At 55.6% G+C, this 21,829-nt stretch overlaps 1 protein-coding gene across 1 annotated transcript; it reads left to right on the top strand.

The window, feature by feature from the left end:
• The first annotated feature begins 1,048 nt into the window (after positions 1–1,048).
• On the top strand, positions 1,049–21,787 carry LSR (lipolysis stimulated lipoprotein receptor). Its single transcript, XM_075536799.1, has 9 exons — positions 1,049–1,272; positions 2,563–2,907; positions 13,899–14,018; positions 16,385–16,531; positions 20,000–20,173; positions 20,277–20,336; positions 20,451–20,582; positions 20,916–21,541; positions 21,652–21,787. The coding sequence occupies exons 1-9, from the start codon at positions 1,170–1,172 to the stop codon at positions 21,685–21,687; spliced, it is 1,743 nt and encodes a 580-aa protein (XP_075392914.1). The 5' UTR covers positions 1,049–1,169; the 3' UTR covers positions 21,688–21,787.
• The last annotated feature ends 42 nt before the right edge of the window (positions 21,788–21,829 follow it).

The following is a 21,829-nucleotide window of genomic DNA, read 5'->3' on the forward strand; positions in this document are numbered from 1 at the left end:
AGCCGCGGGACTTAAATCACGCCCTACGCTGAGTGGCTGGTGGGTTCAAACCACTCGCTTTGGGGTCAACAGCCCACCGCTTAAACCACTGCGCTACCAAGCGGTCTTCCCAAACCCAAACCCAACACAATGCCTTCGTTTTGAGCCGGTGCGGTGTGAGTTTACTGTCACTGTTCACCGGAGTGGAAAGCCCGGTCTTTCTCCCGCCAAGGGGTCTAGTGCTTGGGAATTTCTAGGTGGAAGTGGCTCCCTAAGTCGGGGTACCTCCTCCGATCGGTTCCTTTAAGAGTTAAGTTTCCGGAGGCCAGACTTAAGGTCCGGGAGGCTCGGGGGTCAAACCACAGGCAGGGGGTCGGGGGTGGACGGAGCAAACTTCCGAAGTTGATGCCCGTTTCTTTCGGGGGCAAAGCTTGCGTCTCTAAGCCGTCTACGGGAGCGCGGGAAGCGGAGCCCCCAGGGTCTCCCCGCACCCAGCCGGGAGGAATCGCGGCGCAAGGGCGAAAGTCTGGGCGAAACCCACATGCCATTGCCAGCCGGAGCCTCCCCTCCCGCAGGGTGTATCCAGGCCGGCCCATCGGCCGCCGGAGAAGGGGTGTGGGCAGGAAGGCAACAGGTGTGCAGTGGGGCCCGCCCCTTCTCAGCAGGTGAATCGGCCCCCGTTCCCACGGATTGCGCTCCACTGGGCTTGTTCCGAGTCGGACGGAGCCCGGGGCGCCCCGGGGCGCGCGGGCACCTCCGCGGTCAGCTGGTCACTCCCCTCGGCCCCTCCGGGCTGGGGCGCACCTGGACCAGCCCATTTCCGGGGAGGGAGGCGGAGCAGCCCCTCCCTGCCGCTACTGCCCGCTCCTCCGGGAGCCCAGCCCTGGGATCCCACCCACCCTGTGTACCTGGGCGGATCCATTCCCAGGGCGCGCGGGGTGGAGGGCGGGGAGCGGCTGCTCCGAGTCGGGCAGTGCACCAAGCGCCTCTCTCACCAAAAGTCAGAAGTGCGCGCCCGATCCACGTTGTCTGGGCTTAGAAAACTCCTAAAACGCGGTGGGGTGGGGACAAGGAGCGGAAGCGGGAAGGGGCGGAGCGTGCACCCCTTCTAGCCTTGGTTCGCTCGGCGCCCCTTGCCCGCCGGGTACCTGGGAGGGGACGCGCGGGACTGTAGCGCCTAGACGGCGGCGATGGCGCTAGCGCCCCGCAGGCTCTCCCTGAGTCTGGGGTCCTGCTTGGTCGCCTCGGTCCAGGGGGCACTTGTCTGGCTCTTTTTCGGCACCTTTTGTATAGGTACGGGCTGTGGGCAAGGGCTCCTGGTGCTGCGGGGCGGCGCGGGGGCACAATGGACGGCGGATGGGGGAGGTGTGGACAGAGTTCTGCGGGGCCCGGCAGGCGGGAGAGTTTAGCACGGAGCTTTGGGGTGGGGGGGAGAGGGAGGGCAGCGAAGAGCCTGGGACCTCCCGACTTGTCTCCGGAGAATTCTGTCTCGGGGGATTCCTTTTGGGGAGCGTTCCCCGCCCTGGTCCTGAGATCAGGAAGTGAAACTCCTTGGAGCGCGAGCCCGGGAACAAGATCCTTTGTGGGGTAGGAGTGGGGGGCCCGCCCGATCGCTGGAAGAGGCCGGGAACTTGAATATTTCTAAGTCTTGGGGTAACGGGGAGGGGGCACGAGGGCTGGATTCCTTGTTTCCTGGAGTGCGAGATCCCAGGTCGCCAGTGAACGCTCCTGGGGCGGGGGGATTCCTGCGGGGCGGGGGGGGGGGCAGGGGTCCCTGCCCCATACCCCACTCCCCTCCTGGTGAGGATGGAAATAAGGTAAGGTGACCAGATTTTAACATTGGTACAGTGGGACACCATTGATAAAATTCATATCCTGGTGAAATAGCCACACGGCAGCCGAAAACAGTATACCCTAGCTTGTCGTGCGTTCTTTCAAAAATTGGGACTTTTTAAAAACGACGTGGGACAAATTGTTAAAAATCGGGACTGCCCCGCCAAATGCGGGATGTCTGGTCACCTTAAAACAAGGAAATGCCTGAAACCTTCAGCTGCCCACTTTCCCCTGGAGGTGCTGGGTGGGGGTGTTCCCTAAGGAAAAATTAGGAGGCAGATGGAGGATATATTGGGGGGTGGGGGGTGTTCAGCCACAGCCTGCAGAGCTGCTAGCGGGCACTCTATAAACTTTGCCCACGCTCACCAAACCCAGGGTAACTTGGAACCCTTGCCAGTTCCTTTGAAGGGACCTTGGGCATTGATGGTAGTGGCCATCTGGGCTTGCCCTGGGCAGGTCACAGACTGGCAAAGACTGGCCAAGGGCAGATGGCCCGGAGGGTTGAAAGGAAAGAGGTGGACAGGACATTCCAGGTGGGATGTTGTAGCCCCTGCTACTTCAGCCCTGTGGATCCATCCGCAGGCCCCAGTTATCCTCCTCCTCAGCTGATCCTGGGGATTAAGGAGTAAGGTGTGTCTGGTGCTCTGTCAACCATAGATCTTTACATGTCAAGCCAGTGACACGCGACACTGGCACTCCTCTGAGCGGTCCTGAGACAGCGGTCCTCACTGACTCTCCTCTTGCCCTCAGCTCCGGCCAGCGGCATCCAGGTGACCGTGTCGAACCCCTACCACGTGGTGATTCTCTTCCAGCCCGTGACCCTGCCCTGCACCTACCAGGTGACCGCCACCCCTACGGTGCCCATCGTGATCTGGAAGTACAAGTCTTTCTGCCGGGACCGCATCGCGGACGCCTTCTCCCCGGCCAGCGTTGACAACCAGCTCAACACCCAGGTGGCATCTGTGAACTCTGGCTACAACCCCTACGTGACCTGCGATGACAGCGTGCGCACCGTCAGGGTCGTGGCGACCAAGCAGGGCGATGCTGTGACCCTGGGTGACTACTACCAGGGTCGCCGGATCACCATCACAGGAAGTACGTTGGGCAGCATGCGGTGGGGAGGGTGGGGGGAGACAGGGTGGTCACTCTTGAGGGTCATGTCAGATGGGACAGTCCCTGACTCAACAACAAACACTGATTCGGGATCTAACACATACCAAAAGGAGCCCTGTCGGCGTAGTGGGCTCTGAGTTGGGCTGCTAACGACAAGGTGAAGGGTTCAAATCCACCTGCTGCTCTACAGGAGAAAGTTGAGGCTGTCTGCTCCTGCCAGGATCGACAGTCTTAGAAGCCTTGGATAGGGTCACTCTGAGCTAAAATGGACTTGAGGGCAGGGGTTCGGTTTAGCTTGGTTTGGTTTGGGGCACCACCTACCAGGCACCGTTCAACCCAATCATCAAACCGCTTCACGAAGCTCAGTTCCCGGTGAGAGTCGCAGAGCAGAGCAGCATGGTGCATCCCACCAGGCACTGGCATCTGGAGAAAATGGGGTCCTGAAGATAGGGCTGGGGGTGCTGCAGACACCACCTTCAAAGTCAGGAGCCCCGGTGGCGTGAGAGCTACATGTGGGGGTGCTGACAGCAAGACCCACAGTTTGAACCCACCAGCTGCTCCTGGTGACGAATTACAGCCTTGGACACTGGGTAGCTCTGTCCTGCCCTGTGGTCCTGTAGTGTTGCCACGAGTCAGCATCGACCCAATGGCTGTGGGTTTGTGAGGCTTTGTTTTGAGCACTAACAACTTAAGAGGGAAATACACTGGTCAGAGCTCTGGTCACCCATTGGACTGCTAGCCGCAGGGTCAGCAGTTTGAGCCCACCAGCCTGTCTTCAGGAGAAAGCATGGGCTTTCTGCTCCCAGAAAGAGCCACGGGCTTGGGGACCCATGGGGGCTGTGCTGCCCTGTCCGACGGGTCAGGCAAAGGCCCTTGGGCACACTCTGGTAGTGGCAGAGCAGGGGCCGGGGGCTGTTGGGACTCTTGACCTGACAGAGGTGGGTAGAACCAGCATTGTCAAGGTCAAGCCCTTCCTTTTTCAGAGACGGGTAGAACTGTGATGAGATCTGTGAAGCACCGCCCCCCCCCCCCACACCCCGCTTCAGGATCTGGGTCCCAGATGGTGAAAAATAATCTTATAAAGGTGTGCCCTCCCTGCTTTCCACACGTTGACTGGTAGAGGCGCACTGTCATCACCATGGTACAGGGAGAGAAGTGGCCCAGAGAGGTTGGTGACTTGCACAGCAGGGGCACGTGGCTGGTAATGGCTGGGCATCTATTTATTTATTTATTGGGGTGGGGGGCACATGTGTGTTTGTTTTTACAGCGTGCCTGTCACAGAGTATTTGTTTGGTGTGTGTGTGTGTGTGTGTGTGTGTGTGTCTTTAAACTTGATTGTGAACGAGGTGGAGGAGGACAGTAGATGATAGGCGTACAGTGTTGCCTCGGTGCATGCATTGCCACCCCACCACTCGTCCCACATCTACCCTGTCCTTTCTTAACCCTTCTGAGCGTTGCCCTTGGGTAGATGCTGCCTTTTTTATCTGAAACCGTGGACAATCTAACGTGGTGGTCAGTTCACTTCCAAACTTGAAGGGTGACGAAGGGCCATCGTTGGGGGGTGGTTCCCACCAGTCTATCCAACCCGTAAACTGGTCTCTGTGTCGATGAGTTCTGTTCCCCATCTTCTCCCACTTCTCTCTGGAGTCTTCCTTACCCTGGGATGTTTTCCAGAGCCGCTGGCTGTGGTCTCCGGGCACCATCTGCAGCTTCTGGTCTCAGACGGATGTTTGCACGGTCCTTTGGACTGTTTCCATATGTCTCGATGTTCATCTTCTTTCCTCTTAAGCGAGCCTAGAATTTGAACCCTGGCCTCGGAGCTAAGAGGAGAAGGGGGTCACTTGTTGGCGGCCTCAGGAGACTAGGCCGCCTCACTTTGTCCAGGCCATGGGTAAAAGGCAGGGTTCCAGGGGCCGGGTGGGAAGGACCTGCTTGCCCTGAAATTCCCTGGGCATTTCAGCCTTCAGCATCCTCCTCTGCTTGAGGTCAAAAGGTTCCTTGGACACGCAGCCTACAGAGGCGCTCTCTTAACCCAGGGGCCTCTGCAGCCTGGATCAGGCAGGACACTCCCAATGCCGAGCCTGCCCTTTGAGCCTGGGTGGGATCAGGCTTTCTCCAGGGCCCATTCTCCACAGCCCAGAAAGCCTTACAGGCCGTCCATTGTGTGTGTGTCCCCACAGGAAGTCCAGTACCCCGGGAGCTTCCTCTGTTTTCAGCTTGGAGGATGGAGACAGGAGAACTTACCTTTGGGGTCCCCGTCATGACCAGCTGCCCTAGTTTCCCTAGTGAAAGTTCTTGTGTCCCAGGCAGACCAGGACAGTGGCAGGCCCTGGGTGTCCCTTCCAGGCCTGTTTGGGGGGAGGTGGGATACCTGGTGAGACGGCCCTCTTTCTACTTTCTTAAACAACGTGAGGCCCATGTGTCCCCTCCACCCCACCCCCTCCATCAGCAGCCCGCAGGGGGCTATGAAATCAGATCAGGTGGACCCCCCTCTGCAGTGTGCACAGATGTGGAGGAGACCCAATTTCCGTTCCTGCTTCTGAACCTACAGCTTTAGGGGCAGAGCCCCGCTGAGTCATCCCAGGGCCAGACGGGGGCCTGGGAGCCGGGTGTGCCGCGCAGGAAGGAGGTGGGCCCAGACCTTGGTGTTGATCAAAAGGAGCCGGAAAACCACGCTTCCATGGGTTTTGAAAACATCACACAAGCCAAACAAAATGCACAGAGGCCCGGGTCCCCTCCCTGCGAGCCCCGGGTTCAACCCCCAGCTTCTGTTCTTTTGATGTGGCTGAGGGGGTTCCTGCCCGCTCCTTCAGCTCACCGTCAGGATAAACTCCTGAACTCTGGCTTTGGAGCTGCGTGCTCAGAGTCTGGAAGCTGCCACTCTGTCGGGACACGAGAGTTCTCCTCTGGAGGACTACAGGGAGTCAAATTCTGGGCTCAAGGGGCCCTAGCAGCATCGTGGGCAATGCATCGGACTACTAACCGCAAGGTCAACGGTTCGAGCCCACGATCTGGTCTAAGGGAGCAAGATGAGACGCTGCTCCCCTAAAGATGGACAGCCCAAGAAATCCACAGCACCAGTTCTGCTCTGCCTCTATCGGGTTGCTGTGAGTTGGAATTGATTCAATAGAGTGAGAGGTGTGGGTTATCAATTCAATGAAAGGATTCAAGGAAAGGGCTGAGGCTTGAACCCAGCACTTGGGCTAGAGCTCAGACTAGCTGTAGCCCCATGCCTGCCGGGATGTCACCCTCCCACCCCCAAGTCGCCCTTGAGTCTGTTCTGAAGGGCACCTTATCTGGGTCCTGTTACTACACAGCCCCCACCCCACTCCTGGCACTCTGTCCTCCTCCCGCTTATCATCTGATAGGGGATAGAGTGTAAGGTTTTGTTTGTCCCTCCAAGTTAGAACCAAGTCCTCTGTAGAGGCAGGGGTCCAGGCAATGGAGCCCTGGTGGCGCGGTGGTTAAGCACTCCGCCGCGAACCGAGAGGCGGGCTTGCTGCTCCCAGTGGGAGGAGGATGTGGCCAGTTAGCTGCCGTGAAGGTGTGCATCTTTGGACATATTGGGGCAGTTCCGTCATGGAGGGTGTCGCTCTGAATTTGCATCGGCTTGAGTACAGCGGGTGGGGGTTGAGGGGGGGGCTCTAATTTTAAATTGTTGCACAGACACCAGGGCAAGGCATGTAGTCACTCAAGTCTTCTATCGTTCCTTTGCGACTCAACCATTTGTTACCCAGTCACACGGTGACATTCCCCGCCTGGTGTATGTGGCCTTTCTCCCTCTCCTTCCCCAATGCCTTCCTTTCCCGTCCATGTCAACTCTTTCCCCCTGATCGCCTCGTCTACCTCGGCCGTGAGCACACCCTCGTTCACGGGATCTGCATCCCAGAGAGGTTCAATGGAGCGCCAAGTTCGCCACAGATAGTGTTGCCAGCGATGCATACCGTTTGGTTAAAAGGAGGCTCCCGGAGATAAGTTCAGTGTGGGGTTCAAGGTGAAGGTGCTCTCTGCACAGTAGTTCTAGGGGTTCTGCCAGCCTCGATGCACCCAGAACCCCGGGTTTCAGGAGAATAAACATTATTTTCTGCATTCCCGCCTCCCTCCCCTTTTGATAAAGTGTCTTTAGACGCTTACCAAAATGTTGGGTCTCATCGGCAAGAAGGCCAGTTGGGGAGCCAATCAACTGCATGTCTGTTTCCCAGCCCTGGTCGGGTAGTGAGTGGCTCACTGGGCTGCTAACTGGAAGGTCAGCAGTTCAAAACCACCAGCTGTTCTGTGGGAGACTGGTGAGGCTTTCTAGTCCAGTCAAGAGCTAGTCTCAGAAAGCCCCAGGGGCAGTTCTGCCCTGTCCTGCAGGCTCCCTGTAGGTCAGAATCTACTCAACGGCAGTGAGTTTGGTTGGGTTTCAGCGGCTCCCAGCTGTTCTTCCTCTTGCTCTGGATGCATAAAGCCCAGTTGTTGTACCTTGCACGGGTACCCATAAGCTTTTCAGAATGCAGGCCCTGTAGCATGAACTAAGGGCAGAAGAAAATGCTCTGTCATGCAGTTGATTCCAACTCCTAGTTGTAACGTAGGGTGGAATGGGACCCACAGGCAGAAACTCTACTACGGGAACAGAAAGCCTCAACTTTCGCCCGCAGAACTGCTGGGGGCTGTGAACTGCCGAGCTTGTGCTTAGCCGCCTCACTCATCCCCTGCCTGCAGGAGGTGGGACAGAACCCTCCAACACTGGCACTGTAGCAGGCTGATGAACCGGGACGTCCGGTGAGACCAGGACCTGCATCCAGAAACCAAATCTCATGAGTGTTTTATTGACCAGCCCCACAGAAGCCACCCCACTCCCTTTTTTTGGTGTGGGGGAAAAACAAAGATGTATATGTTGCATTGCCACCTGCCAGTCACACCGACTACTGGTGGAAGAGTTTGTGGCATCGCTCCCAGCCCTTGAATTGATACAACTTTTCCATCAGGAACTCAGGGCACCCTCCCCCTACCTCTGCTTCTGGTGACCGGTAATATAACTCTCTTCTCAGTCAACATGGGTCCTCCAACAGTTAGCTTGCTGTGACTGACTCACTGTTCAGCATCATGTCCTCCAGCTCCACCCATGCTGTAGCCTGCCATCTGGCCTTCATGCCTGCTTCTGGCCCAGCCGTAGTCCATCATCGCATGTGTGGACCACATTGTAGCCATTCCCTGGGTATGACAGCCTCTATCTATCTATCTGTCTATCTATCTATCTATCTATCTATCTATCTATCTATCTATCCATCCATCCATCCATCTGACAGTCAGTTTGGTTTGAGTTTGTGTGTGTGTGTATTTTAATTGCTTACATATTATTTGAGGACTCTGCAGAAAGTGTGCAGGAAAACTCCATTGCCCTTTAATTCTATTTTTTTCCACAGGCGTTTCGAAGCCCCCTTGTTGGTCATTAGATTCTTCTTGGAGATCTCTCATTGCCATCGAATCGATGCTGCCTCCTAGCGCCCCTGCAGGGCGGGGTAGAATGGCCCCTGGGGGTTTCTGAGACTGTCATTGTTTAGGGGAGTAAATCACATCCCCCCCCCCCCCCCCACCGGAGCTGCTGATGGTTTCGAACTGTGGATCTGGTGTATCTCCGCCCAACACGTAGACAGTATGGCATCAGCGCCTTTTGGGTATATGGTTTCCAAAAATGTTCTCCCCATCAGAAGTTCACCTTTTGGCTTTCTGGGTGGTATCTTTTGATGGACAGAAATTTTACATTTCCACGAGGCCCTGTTTTGGTTTTTGCTGTTGACTCTTTTGTTATTGTGTCTGATGGATACTCCATTGTCCAAAGCTCATCCCAACAGCCAGGCCCCTGGGTGTGTTTGCTGCTTTTTCCCCTAAGAATATTTTGGTTTTTACTTTCACATTTAGGTCTTGAATCCATTTTGAAAATAGTTTTGTATATGATACAGTGAAGTGTGAATCCGGTTTCATTTTCCCACCTGTGGACATTTGATTTTCCCAGTACCCTCTGTTGAGGAGACTCTTCTTTTTCCATTGACTGGATCTGGTCTCCTTGTCAACAATGAGTTGATCATAGAAGGGTGGGCTGGTTTAGCTCGGGATTCCTCCTCCATTCCTTGTTCCACGTGCCTCTTGTTCCACCAGTACGAGGCGGTTTGAATTAGTGCGTAACCTGTTTTAGGTCAAAAGGGTGAGTTTTTCTTCAAAATTGCTTCACCGATTTAGGACCTCTTGCCATTCCATACAAATTAAGGATTGGTTCTTCCAAATCTATACAGAAGGCTGCTGGAATTTTGGTTGGCATTGTGTGTTAGTCTGGGCACTTTAGAGAAACAAATCCACAGAAACTCATATGTGTAAGAGAGAGTTTTATATAAAGGGTAAGTGCACATCAAGAAAACATCCCAACCCAGTGTGCTGCCCAAGCTCACAAGTCCAACATTAATCCATATGTCGGACACCAATCCACAAAGGCCTCCTCCATCTCACAAAACACACGCAATGGCGCTGACTGCAGGAGGAAAGCCGAGTCAGTGAATGTGTAAGCAACTCAGCGCTGGCAGGGGTCTCCACACGGGTGCTCCAGCACCCAGGGCTGCATCGGGGTAGGTCCATGTGGCTTTTCCTTGGGGATGCCCTGCAGGAAGTGAGCCTTGACAGCTGAAGCAGGGAACTGGCTAAGGCAGCTGCACCCTGGACCTCCTCTTTTCCTCTGCCACTCCTGTTATCACCCAATGGGCACATGAACAAAGTGGACATGGTGGCAGGGATGGAGGTCATGCATGGGCGACATCCACTCACCAAGGCTGACTTGGCCACTGCCACTGCTGAGTGTCCCATTTGCCAGCAGCAGAAACCAACATTAAGTCCAAGATATGGGACAATTCCTCGGGGAGATCAACCAGCAACTTGGTGGCAGGTTGACTACATAGGACCACTTCCATCATGGAGGGGACAGTGTTTTGTTCTTACTGGAACAGACACCTACTCTGGATATGGATTTGCCTTCCCTGCACGTGATGCTTCTGCCAAAACTACTATTCGTGGACTTACAGAATGCCTCGTCCACCGGCATGGCATCCCACATAGCATTGCTTCAGATCAAGGAACTCACTTTACAGCAAATACAGTGCGGCAATGGGCCCATTCCCATGGAATCCACTGGTCGTATCATGTTCCTCATCATCCTGAAGCTGCCGGCTTGATAGAACGATGGAATGGGCTCCTAAAGACACAATTACGGCGCCACCTAGGTGGCAACAACTTGCGGGGCTGGGGCAATGTTCTCCAGGAAGCTGTATACGCCCTAAACCAGCGGCCAATATATGGTGCTGTGTCTCCAATAGCCAGAATTCATGGATCCAGGAACCAAGGGGTGGAAGCTGGAGTGGCACCACTCACTATTACTCCTAGTGATCCCCTTGCAGCATTTTTGCTTCCTGTCCCAGCAACCCTGTGTTCCTCAGGCCTGGAGGTCCTGGTCCCGAAGAAGGAACTCTCCCACCTGGAAACACAGCACGGATTCCACTGAACTGGCAGCTGAGAATGCCCCCTGGCCACTTTGGGCTTCTCATGCCTTTGCATCAACAGGTCAGGAAGAGTGTCACCGTACTGAGTGGGGTGATTGATCCTGATTACCAAGGAGAAATTGGACTGGTACTACATAATGGAGGTAAAGAAGACTATGCCTGGAATCCAGGAGATCCCACAGGCCGACTCTTAGTGTTACCATGCCCTGTTATTAAAATAAATGGTAAGTTGCAGCAACCCAATCCTAACAGGACTTATAATGACCCAGACCCCTCAGGAATGAAGGTCTGGGTCACCCCGCCAGGCCAAAAACCACAGCCAGCTGAGGTGCTGGCCGAGGGCAAAGGTCATACCGAATGGGTAGTGGAAGAAGGTAGTTCTGCCTGTCAGTTAGGAGCACAGGTTGCATTGAATCAGTAGATGGCTTTGGGTAGTATTAACATCGTAACAATGACTAGGTCTTGGGATCAGTGAGCGTGGAGCCTCTTCCTTAAGTCTTTCTTCTCTTCCAGCAGTGTTTTCTTTGACTGTCTTTCATATCCCTGATAAAATTTATTCCTAGATGTTTTGTTCACTCTCTTAGGTGCTAATGTGGATGGAATGGTTTTCCTAATGTCTCATTACGTGTGTGTCGAAACTTTGGTTTGGGCTTCAAGGTAATAATTGACTTTATAGAATGAGTTTAAGCAACAAACATCCTAGCGTCAATGATTTTGTGTTTGTTGACCTTGTACCCACTTGGCTAAATTTCTCTGGTAGTGCTAAGCGCTCTTGGAGTGGTTTCAATATATAGGATCGCTTTATTTTTCTTCCCTGGGAAGAGAGAAAATTTTGTTCTTTTCTGCGTTGAATACTTGAATGCTTTTTTCCCCCTTGCCGTATTGTCTGCCTAGTACTTCTAGTACGATAGCAAACAGGAAAGGCAAAAGCAGGAATTCTTAGCTTGTTCCTGCTTTTAAGGGTGAAGCTTTCAGTCTGTCTCCATTAAGTGCAGTATTTCCTAAATTTATTTTTTATTTAAAAAAATTTTAAGCACAATATTTGCTGTTGGGTATTTGTTTGTTTGTTTGTTTTATGCATAAGTGTCTTTAATCAATCTTCCTTTCCATCCCCATCTTATTAAGGGCCCTTATCAAGAGGGGGATTTTATTGAATGCCCCTTGTCCATCAGTAGCGTTGCTCATGTGGTTCTTCTGCTTTGTTCTGTCCCTCTAATGCATCCCGCTGATTTTCTGACATCGGACCAGCCTTGCATTCCTGGACCAAATTCCATTTGGTCTTTAGACTTGGATTCTGCTTGCTAATGCGTATTTGTCGAGGATTCTGGCATCCGTGTTCACAAAGGATATCGGTCTGTAGTTGTCTTATGGCATCTGTAGTCTTGGCATCAAGGTCATATTGACTTTATAGAGTGAGTTATAGCATTCTAGTAGCTTTGTGAAAGTTGCTTTGACCTAAGGGACCCGCCCTTTGAGAACTCTTGTTGCTTAGGATACCAGATGCTTCCCACACTGACAGTAGTAAGCTGGCTGCTGTTGTGTCCGTTCCAGTTTGACACCATCGCATGTGTCGCACAGTAAAAGGTCTTCCGTAGGGCTTTCAGGAATGTGACCTTCCAGAAGCATGTCACCTTTCTCCCGAGGCACTTCTGGGGAGACGTACTCACCGGCCTTTCAGTTAATGATCGAGCATTTGGCCATTTGTGCCACTTAGGGGAACCAGTAAAACATGGTAGGCATTCAGTCCTCGCTGAATTAATGAATCAAGTACCTATCTGTGAACATCGCCGCGTGCCCAGGATGCTGAAGCAGAGAAGGAAGGTGAAGGCAGGCAGGCAAGAGGCGCAGGGGGAGGGCGTGTTCTCGGGCCCATCTCCCAGCCAGGTCCTGGGGACTCAGATTGGCTCTGTCCTACGAGCCCACAGCCGAATGTGGGTGATGGGCAGTCAGTAGCTCCGGTGCCAGGTGGGGGAGCTACGAGGGATGGGGCACTTCTGAGCTGAGGCTTGAGTCATGAAGGGAATCTGCCTAGGAAAGGTTGGAAGAACATGGTGCCAGGAGAGTGGGCAGGCACACAACGTGTTTGGGGACCGCAGAGGGGAATGGTGGGGATGAGGCTGGCATGGGAGCCAGTGGCTAGGTCATGCCAGAGTACAATGTTTAGAACATAATGGACATGGTTGAGAGGAGGATTCTTCTGTGGACATGAGCCTGGACTGGGACCTGGGAGAGGAAGGTTCTGGATCTTACTTTCCTTCAAAAACAGTGCAGTGTTGTGGGTTGGCACACACACAGCCATTGCCCTTGCAGAGCTGCCCTGCAGAAGGACAGTGGGGACTTGGGGCAGGGTGGCAGGCAGGTCAGCAGAAGCCAGGAAGAGACGGGGACGAGGTGGCGATTTCTTGGCTGCGATGTTTGTTGGTGTCTCCAGTGAGCCCAAGGCGGAGTCGCCGGGTGGGTCCCACCGTGCCCCACACTGGTGAATGGCAATAAGAATTAACTAATTAGGGCCTGAGGAATCAAGAGGAAACTGGATATGCTAAAAGACATTAATTAGGGCTCAATTAACAGGCTCCTGGCCCTGGGCTGCTTGAGACAGAAGCTTCTCCAAGCCCTGGATCTGACCTGGAATGCAGGGCACTCAGGGAGGGCCCATCACTCCCTGGCACATACTACACACCCACTTTCTCTCGCTGCCAGGGCATGTCTGATTCCTGAAATCTGGCCTACTTACCTCTGCCGCCTTCCCTGGGCCCATCCCCCAGTCAACCGGAGGCGGCTCTGTGGCAATTCTCACAGGGCGGTCGAGACTGTTGCTTCGGCAAGTGGCTCAGAGTGACGGTGGCCATCACCCTGACCGTGAACGCCGAGGCTGGCGTCTGACCGCCCCGCAGCACTGCGGGTGGGCTGTGCGCTTGGGCTCCATCGGGAGCTCTCCAGACCCAGTTCCTCATCAGTAAAACAAGAGTGAGACTAGTCCCCACCTCACAGACCTGCACTGGCTGGTGTGGAGCCTTGCCGTCTGTTATGGTGGGGTGCTGTCGGGTCAGAAGGAGACGCTGGTCGGTCCTGCACCATTCTCACAAGGATTCTTATGGTTGAGCCCATCGGTCCAGCCACTGTGTCCATCCATCTTCCTTCCAACTCAGTGACCCTAGAGGACTCGGTCCAACGTCCCGGTGAGGGTTCCAAAGGGGTAAATGTTTCCCGGAGCCACCTGTCACTTCTTGCTCGCACAGCGTGGCGAGCGGGTCTCGGGGCCACTTTCTGGTTGGCAGCTGAGCCAACGCAGGAATGCCCTGGGTCTTAAGAAGGGCTCAATGCCCCGTCGATTCCTCAGCAGTCCCGGAAGCTCCCTTTCCTGGAGGGTCTCGGTGGGGAGGTGACCCTGCAGGGCTGGACCCCCTTCCCACGAGGGGCCCCTCACACTGTCTCCTTCCGTCCCAGATGCTGACCTGACTTTTGACCAGACGGCCTGGGGGGACAGCGGTGTGTACTACTGCTCCGTGGTCTCCGCCCAGGACCTGAAAGGAAACAACGAGGCCTATGCTGAGCTCATCGTCCTGGGTGAGTGTGGGGGGCGCTGTGCCCAGGAGGGAGGGAGAGATGGGGCTGCTGCTTCCTTGCCTGCCTTCTGCCTCCCCCCTGCTGGCTCTCTGGGGCTTCTGTCGCCTGCTTTGCACCTCCCCCCCAAAGAGCACGACCAGTCACTTGGGTTTAATTGCGTCATACACCCCCCTCCCTCCTGCAACATATCAAATCAGCCTGAGACACACCCAGAGGGGAGTCATTCTCTCTCTCTCTCTCCCCAGTCTCAGGAAAATACAGAAGTGGCCAGAGCTGACTGTGGGTGAACGGGAGGAGGCTGGGCCTCCCCTCTGCCCCATCCCCAAGGCCACGCATGACCTCAGAGCCCCTGGCCACAGCTTAGGGACTCTGTGCTCTGCTCTGTTGGGACAGCGCTGTGGCTTAGACAGAGTAATGCCCAGGGGGAGGGGGGTGTGGGCTAGTGGCCCCTGCCCTGCCCGGGACCCAGGCCCTATGCGGAGAGGAGGGCTTGCTGCCGACACATATAGTCTCGCCTTTTGTGGGCTATACGTGAGCCTGCCGCCCACTGCATGCGTGGTGGGCGGAGCTGCACATGCACCGAGGTCCCTGGTGAAAGGTCCAGCTGGCATCAACGTCCCCGAAGTGCAGGCTCAGGGCCAGCCTGTCAGGATAGAACTGCCCCCGCGGGTTTTCGAGGCCGAGAGTAACTGGTTGTGGGAGTCGGCTGCCTCCTTTTTTTCCCCACGAGTGGCTGGTGGTTTCGAACCGTTGACCTTGCAGTGAGCAGTCCAGCATGTCCCCCACTGTGCCTCCAGGGCTCACAGGCACTCAGGAAAGGACAAGAGAAACCGGTAAACAGCGTCTTAGCCCGATCCTGAGTCGAGGCCTGGTCAGGAGCCTAGGTGGCGTGGTGGTAGCGCGTTCAGCTGTGGGGCCGAAGGGTCGGCAGTTCTAAACCACCAGCCGCGTGGGGGAAAGACCGGACTGTCTCCTCCCCAAACAGCTGCAATCTCTGGACCTCACTTGGGTCATTGTAAGTCGCCGCTGCCTGGCTGGCAGTGAGCGAGACCCGGCTAGGCTTTGAGACTGTTGATGTACATTCTAGAACCTCCCCTGGTGGGGGGCAGGCATACAAAAAAGAATGCCTGAGCGCTGGGTGGCGGGTGCAGCGAGCCCGGGTGCGTGTATGTAATTGGGGGCAAAGATGCTGGTGGGGTGCCGAGGGGAGACCAGGGCACAGAGCGTGTGCTCGAAAGCAGGAACCGTGGCGGGTGGCACCTTGCGGGCTGCAGTCCCGGCTGCAGGGGGTTTGGCTGTGGGAGGGCCTTCCTGTGAAGCCAGTTTAGAATTACCCTAGGGGGCTTCCAAAAGTCCGTGGAAAAATGGAATGAAAAGATAATGGGCAGCTTTCCACCAACCTTATTGTATTTAATATAATTTTAAAAATATAGAACAAATATATACAATAAGGTCTATAATAAATATGTCTCTTCCTTTCTAAAGAGAAACATTTTCTTGGGACCCCAAAGCTAGAGTGAGCCTTAACTAGAGCTGTATGCTGCCTTTGCTGAGTGGACTAGCTGGTCAGTGTCACGTGGGATGGGTGGATAGGACCTGTTATGGCACCTTGGGCCTGTCGTCTCTTTAGGGCAGCAGAATCCCTTGTCAAATGAGAAAGCAGGTGGCTTCTCGAAGCAGCGCCTGCATTGGGCAGAGGATAGAGGGGAGGAACCCGCTAGGGCCTCTCTAGGCCACCAAGCCCTCTCCCAGGTGTCAGGGGCAAGGTGGCCTGGGCTGGCTCTGGCCAGCATAATCTCCTCTTTCTCTTTTGTCCCTCCAGGTAGGACCTCAGGGGTGGCTGAGCTCTTACCTGATTTTCGGGCGGGGCCCATGGAAGGTATGGGGGGGGCGGCTGAGTGAGGCTTTTCTTGGTAGTCTCTTCTGTCTCCCAACTCCCCACTTACTGCTGCCTCTGGTATTCTTGCCCATCTTAAACCCTGCTCCCTGTGGGCCCCCCACTAAGCCCACCCACTTGGTAGCATGTAGTACCCTGGCTCTGGGCTGGCTGAGGAGCTGGGTGTAGGCAGGGGCTCCTGTGACCGGTGCCTTTGTGCTCACCTGCTCTGTGATCTATGCATCTGGTACCTTCTCCTGTCGCTTATTCTCACTAGCCAATGGGGGGTGGGGGTGGGGTCCTTCAGTTTTGGAGGGGTGTGGTCTGCTGTCCCTGCCGCGCCCCAGCCTCTGCCACGTGAACCCAGTGAGGGCTGCAGCGCCCTCCCCGCCCCCCTTGCAGGCTCTGCTTGGCCCTCTGCCCAGTCCCGGCTCCCCACCACTCTGGTCCCCCGTTCCTCAGGCTAAGGACTTACCCTCCTCTCCTACAGACTGGCTGTTCGTTGTTGTGGTCAGCCTGGCCTTCTTCCTCTTCCTCCTCCTCCTGGCCATCTGCTGGTGCCAATGCTGCCCCCATACCTGCTGCTGTTATGTCAGGTGCCCCTGCTGCCCGGACAAGTGCTGCTGCCCAGAAGCCTGTAAGTGCCCCTCCCATGGGCCCGAAGGGAGGAGAGGGGGTCCTCACCTGTCTCTCAGGATCGTGCGCTGGGCAAGCGGGTGGGCAGTAGTTCCGGCAGTTTGGGAGAAAGTAGCCCAAGGAAGGGCCCTGCTGTTTTGTGTCATCATTTGCATACTTGAACTTTCATATGATTCACTTATCTTCAGGGTCTTTTGTTGAAAGTAATCCATGAATTTTTTTTAATTCAAATAATCGAAAACATTATTCACTGAGAAGAAAGCTCCCTTTAAGAGCAAGGTCTCAGTGAGAGAGCTAAGAAACCAGCAAGGTTTTGTTTCGAAACACAAACACACATTCACACAAACATTGCACTTTTACACAGAGATGATGTGTCCTGGTGGCGTAGTGGTTGCGCTTTGGGCTGCTAACCTCAAGGTTGGCAGTTCGAAACCAGCACACTGCAGGAGAAAGATGAGGCTTTCTACTCCTGTAAAGAGTGACCGTCTCGGACACCCACGGGGCAGTTCTGCCCTGTCCTAGTGGGTTGCTATGCATCGGCATCAACCCGACAGCAGGGAGGTTGGTTTGGTTTGGGGGGGTGTGACTTGCAGATGGGACCACCTGGCGCACTGAAAATGAAGAGGAGGGACCTGCTGATGGACAAGGAGCAAGAGCCACAGCCTTCGGGATGGCTGACCCGTCAACATATCTCAACACAAAGTCCAACAAAAAGCCACCACTGTTGAGTCACCAGAGACTCTTAGTGACTCTGTAGAGCACAGCAGGAGCACCCCATTGGTTCCCAGGCCACACAGCTTTATAGAAGACATCTTTGTCCCACGGGGTGGCAGGCAGGTTTGAACTCTTTACCCAGAGCTCCTCCCTCCACACGAAGACAAGTCTTTGCCAGTGGATGTCGGTGCAGCCTGGACTGAGGTGGTAGAGGGAATTTCGGAGGATTCTCTTTGGCTCCTTGGTCCCGGCCCGTGGAAGCAGCGGTCAAGGAATCGAAAGGACCCATTCCATCGGGCACAGCCACAAAAGAACTCTTTAATGTGAGCCAAGGCTAAGATGCTGGAGGACTAAGCCGTGCCTGACCCAAGCCTTGGCGTTTTCCGTCATCTCCTATTTGCATGATAGCCAGACAATGAATAAAGGGGGCAGAAGAATCGAGGCCTTAGAATGACGTTAGGGAAGAATCCTGAAGGCGCGTGGACTGCTGGGGAAGAACAGGGACCTGTCTTGGCAGGTGCTAGCACAGCCAGAAGGGGGAAATCAAGCCCCCGTGAGAGGGACTGACAGTGGCTGTGACAGTGGGCTCTCACACAGCGCTGGCCGTGTGAGGGCACTGGTTCATGGACAGCGTCACCACGAGTTGGAACCAACTAGACAGCGCCTAACAACAATGACAACATTATGTTTAAGGAGCCCTGGGGGGGGCAGTGGTTAAGTTCTCAGCTGCAAACTGGAAGGTCGGTGGTTCGAATCTACCAGCTGCTCCACAAAGACCTGACCTGGTGGTCTGCTTCTGGCAGGATGAGAGCCGAGGACACCGCGGCTCAATGTGCCGGCACACAGGACCTGGGAACTATGTTCAGGGACCTAGCTAGTACGTCCCAGGGGCCCCTGCGGATGTTTGGGAGACTGGAAGCAGACCTGGGATGGAGCAGGGAAGGAAAGAAAAGGAGGGCGGGAGGGAACAAACAGGGAAAGCCACTCTTAGGGAGTCTCTTGAGCGCCTTTCAAGAGTGTGGTGCTTCAGCACCTCTGTGCACAGGCCCAGGGGCATGACAGCAAGAATCAGACTGGTGTTTTCTGAGCCCTGGTACTAGGGCAGAGGAGGCCTGGCCACATCTAGCCAGGTGACGGGTTTGCAAGCCAAGTGAGCGGCTTCTCTCCAAGTCTCCGCTTCCTCTTCCGTAAACGAGTGCCTCCAGCAGAGGTGTGGTCCTCCGTCCCCTCCGGATCGGGGTCTTGGTCACTATTAGATGCGGACAGCAGTGATGGTTGTGGGGCCCTTGATCCAGACCAGGCTGCCCGCTAAGTGTTAGACGAGTGGGCGGGGGAAGGGGGCTTCAAAGAGTTGGTGGGGGAATTCCACTTTCTTTAATTAGTGTGTTTTCCCCATGGACACTTCCAAAGCCCCCTCATCCACAGGAGTTCACCCGAGCCAATGGATTTGACAGGTGACCTGTTCCTCAAAGGATTGCTCCCTTAGAAGAGCACCCACCACTTTCGGGAGCAGCGGTTCTCAACCTGTGGGTCGCAGGCCCCTTTGGGGGTCAAATGCCCTTTCACAGGGGTCGCCCGTTCATCACAGTAGCAAAATGACAGTGATGAAGTAGCAACGAAAATCATTTGATGGTTGGGGGGTCCCCACAGCATGAGGAACTGTATGAAAGGGCCGCGGCATTGGGAAGGTGGAGGAACCCCTGCTCGGGAGGTGAATGCCAGCCTGCCCTTTCCTTCACACCGTTGTTTTAAAAGTGGGGCGCTGACTGCTCTTTCCCAGATGGGGAGGCACCTCAGAGGGTTGTACGCAGGTTTACAAAGACCCCCATAAAGAAGTGGCCATTGCTGTGGATGCCATGGGGGGGAGGGGGGTCCTCCCTGTGAACACCCAGTCAGAGGCTGTAATTTCTGCCCTGCCCCTACAGCCCTCATTGGCCCTTCAGGGTGTCTGTTGCATCTCCCACCACTAATTATGAGAGGCTAATGAGCACTTCCTGTTGGGATCCGAGAAGAAAGGGGCTTGGGACCAGAGTGGTGAGAACAGCCCCCCCCCCCCACCAAGGAGCACAGCTTCCTCCCCTGGGGAGGAAGGCAGCTAGCAGGCTTTGGCTTTGAGCTCCCTGGAGTGGAGTAGCAAGGGCTTGGGGGGCCCCCTGAGTTGGGAACACTCACCAGCCATGTTTGGGTGTCCGGGCTGAGGCAATCTCACGGCCTTTGCTCTTGCCTTGAATATATTCCCTCCGTATGAGTCAAGGACCCAGCGGGCATGAGTCGCCAGTGGGCATGAGGTCCACCTCCAGTTGATTCCTTGTGCTTGAGTGGGGGATTGTCCCTACATGACCCTGGCCTGTGGGGACACTGGGAGGCTCAGAACCCGGGCTTCACCCACTGTGGTTTTGGAAGGACCTGGGCCTGGTGGGTCCTGGTAGCTTCTGATAGGGTGGGTGCCTGGAGAGTTGAAATTTTACACAAAACCTTTTGATGTGGTCACCAAATGTCGGCAGGGCACCACACCAGCCAAACACAACACCCTGGCCCACTAATGTGCGCTGCCCACCCAGAAATGGGAAGTGCCACAAAGGTGGGGCCTTGAGGCCCGGGTCCCTTAGCCTTAGGGACCCTGCAGACATGGCATGCAGACTGGAAGGGCCCAGTTACTAGGGAGACGCCACAGCTGGGGTGACCAGCACCCATAAGGCAGAGGAGAGCAGCCTAGGGCCTGGCCACCGCCTCATGCTGCCCGTCTGTGTCCTAGTGTATACTGCCGGCAAAGCAGCCACCTCCGGTGTCCCAAGCATCTACGCCTCGAGCACCTATGCCCACCTCTCCCCTGCCAAGACACCACCACCTGCTGCCATGATCCCCATGGGCCCCCTGTACAACGGCTACCATGCAGGGCATCCTGCAGATTTTGACCGGAACAGCTCAGGTGAGGCCTGGGGGAGCCAGGGGCGGCTGGGGTCAAGGTTGGGCTGGGAAGCAATAGGAGTTATGGATTTGGTGGGCAGCCACTGATGGCCAATCTCTCCCAGTTGGTGGCCACAGCTCCCAGATGCCCCTGCTTCGTGACACGGACAGCAGTGTGACCTCTGGTGAGAACGAATCCTTGCGAGTTCCTGGGTACCTGCCTGGCGGGGTTGGGCGGGATCAGCTCGCACCCTCCCAAAGAGGCCAGCTTGTCACCTCTATCGACCGCCTGCCCCTAGATGTCCGGAGTGGCTACCGGATCCAGGCCAATCAGCAGGATGACTCCATGCGTGTCCTGTACTACATGGAGAAAGAGCTGGCCAACTTTGACCCTTCCAGACGCATCCCCCCCGGCGGCCGTGTGGAACGGGGTGAGCTGCACCCTGGGGTGGAAGGGGGGGCAATACCCCACATATTAAAGCTGGGGCTGAGGCTAGGCCTGAAGGCCCCAGGTACTCCTGATTGGGGCGGGGGGGGGGGGGGGGGGCCTTACATCTGCCCTCAGGAGTCTGCAATGTCCCCCTACTAGGGAGGCTTTCCTACTGAGTTAAGATGGGTTAAGAGGGCGTCCCCCAGTGCCACAGTGAGAAGTGGACAAGAGCGTGCATGTCAGATGACAAATCTAGGGTCCTCTAAGAGTCCCGCGCCACATGGGTGGCACACGGTTGACCCCCCAGCAGTCAATGACACCCTCCTCTCTACAGCTCTGAGTGAAGTCACCTCTCTCCATGAGGACGACTTCCGGCCCCAGCCGGTCAGGGGCCCGACACTTACCCCAGTCCGGGAAATGGAACGAGGTCGGCGGTCCCCCCAGAACCCCAGGAGGTGGGAGCACGAGCCCTCAACGGAACAGCCCAGGAGCCGCTGGGGGGCTGGGAGGCCCCGGGCCCACTCTGTAGATGCTCTGGAAGATCTCAGCCGGCCAGGCTCCCCTGAATCGAGGAGGTCGCCCCCCAGCAGTGGGAGGAGAGGCCGCGCCTATGCACCCCCCAGAAGCCGCAGCCGGGACGACCTCTATTCCCAAGATGACTCAAGGGAGTCCCCCTATTCTTGGGAGCCCCACTATGATGAGCTCCGCTCGGGGCGGCGCCCGCATGCTGAGTCCAGAGCCTACGATCCCCGCTCCCGGAATCCACCGGAGGACAGCTCCAGGCCGGCGAAGCCTCTGTATGACAGGGTGCTTCTGGAAGAGGCTTTGAGGAAAAAGGGGGCCAGGGAAAGGAGGCGACCCTATATGGACGACGAGGAAGAGGAGGCCTACTACCGCTCCGAGCCCCCCCCTTACACGGAGACAGACTCGCAGGCTTCCAGAGAGCGGAGGCTGAAAAAGGTGAGCCAAGTCCCTGGGGACCCTGTCTGCGCCCCCCCACCCCCATCTCCCAAACCGCCCCATCTCCCAAACCGCCCCATCTCACAGACACCTTTCTTTTTCTGTTACAGAACTTGGCCCTGAGTCGGGAAAGCCTGGTTGTCTGATCCCATGTTTTATATGTAGCTTTTGTACGTGTGTTTTTTCTAATTTGAGAAGGGAATATTCATGGTCTTCCCCTTCCTGAACCAAATAAAATGTGTAATCGCAGGCCTGAGACGTATTTGGGTTTATTTTTGGGGGGGCGGG

This window comes from Tenrec ecaudatus, chromosome 18 (genome assembly GCF_050624435.1).
Source record: "Tenrec ecaudatus isolate mTenEca1 chromosome 18, mTenEca1.hap1, whole genome shotgun sequence".
NCBI classification, from domain to species: domain Eukaryota; kingdom Metazoa; phylum Chordata; class Mammalia; order Afrosoricida; family Tenrecidae; genus Tenrec; species Tenrec ecaudatus.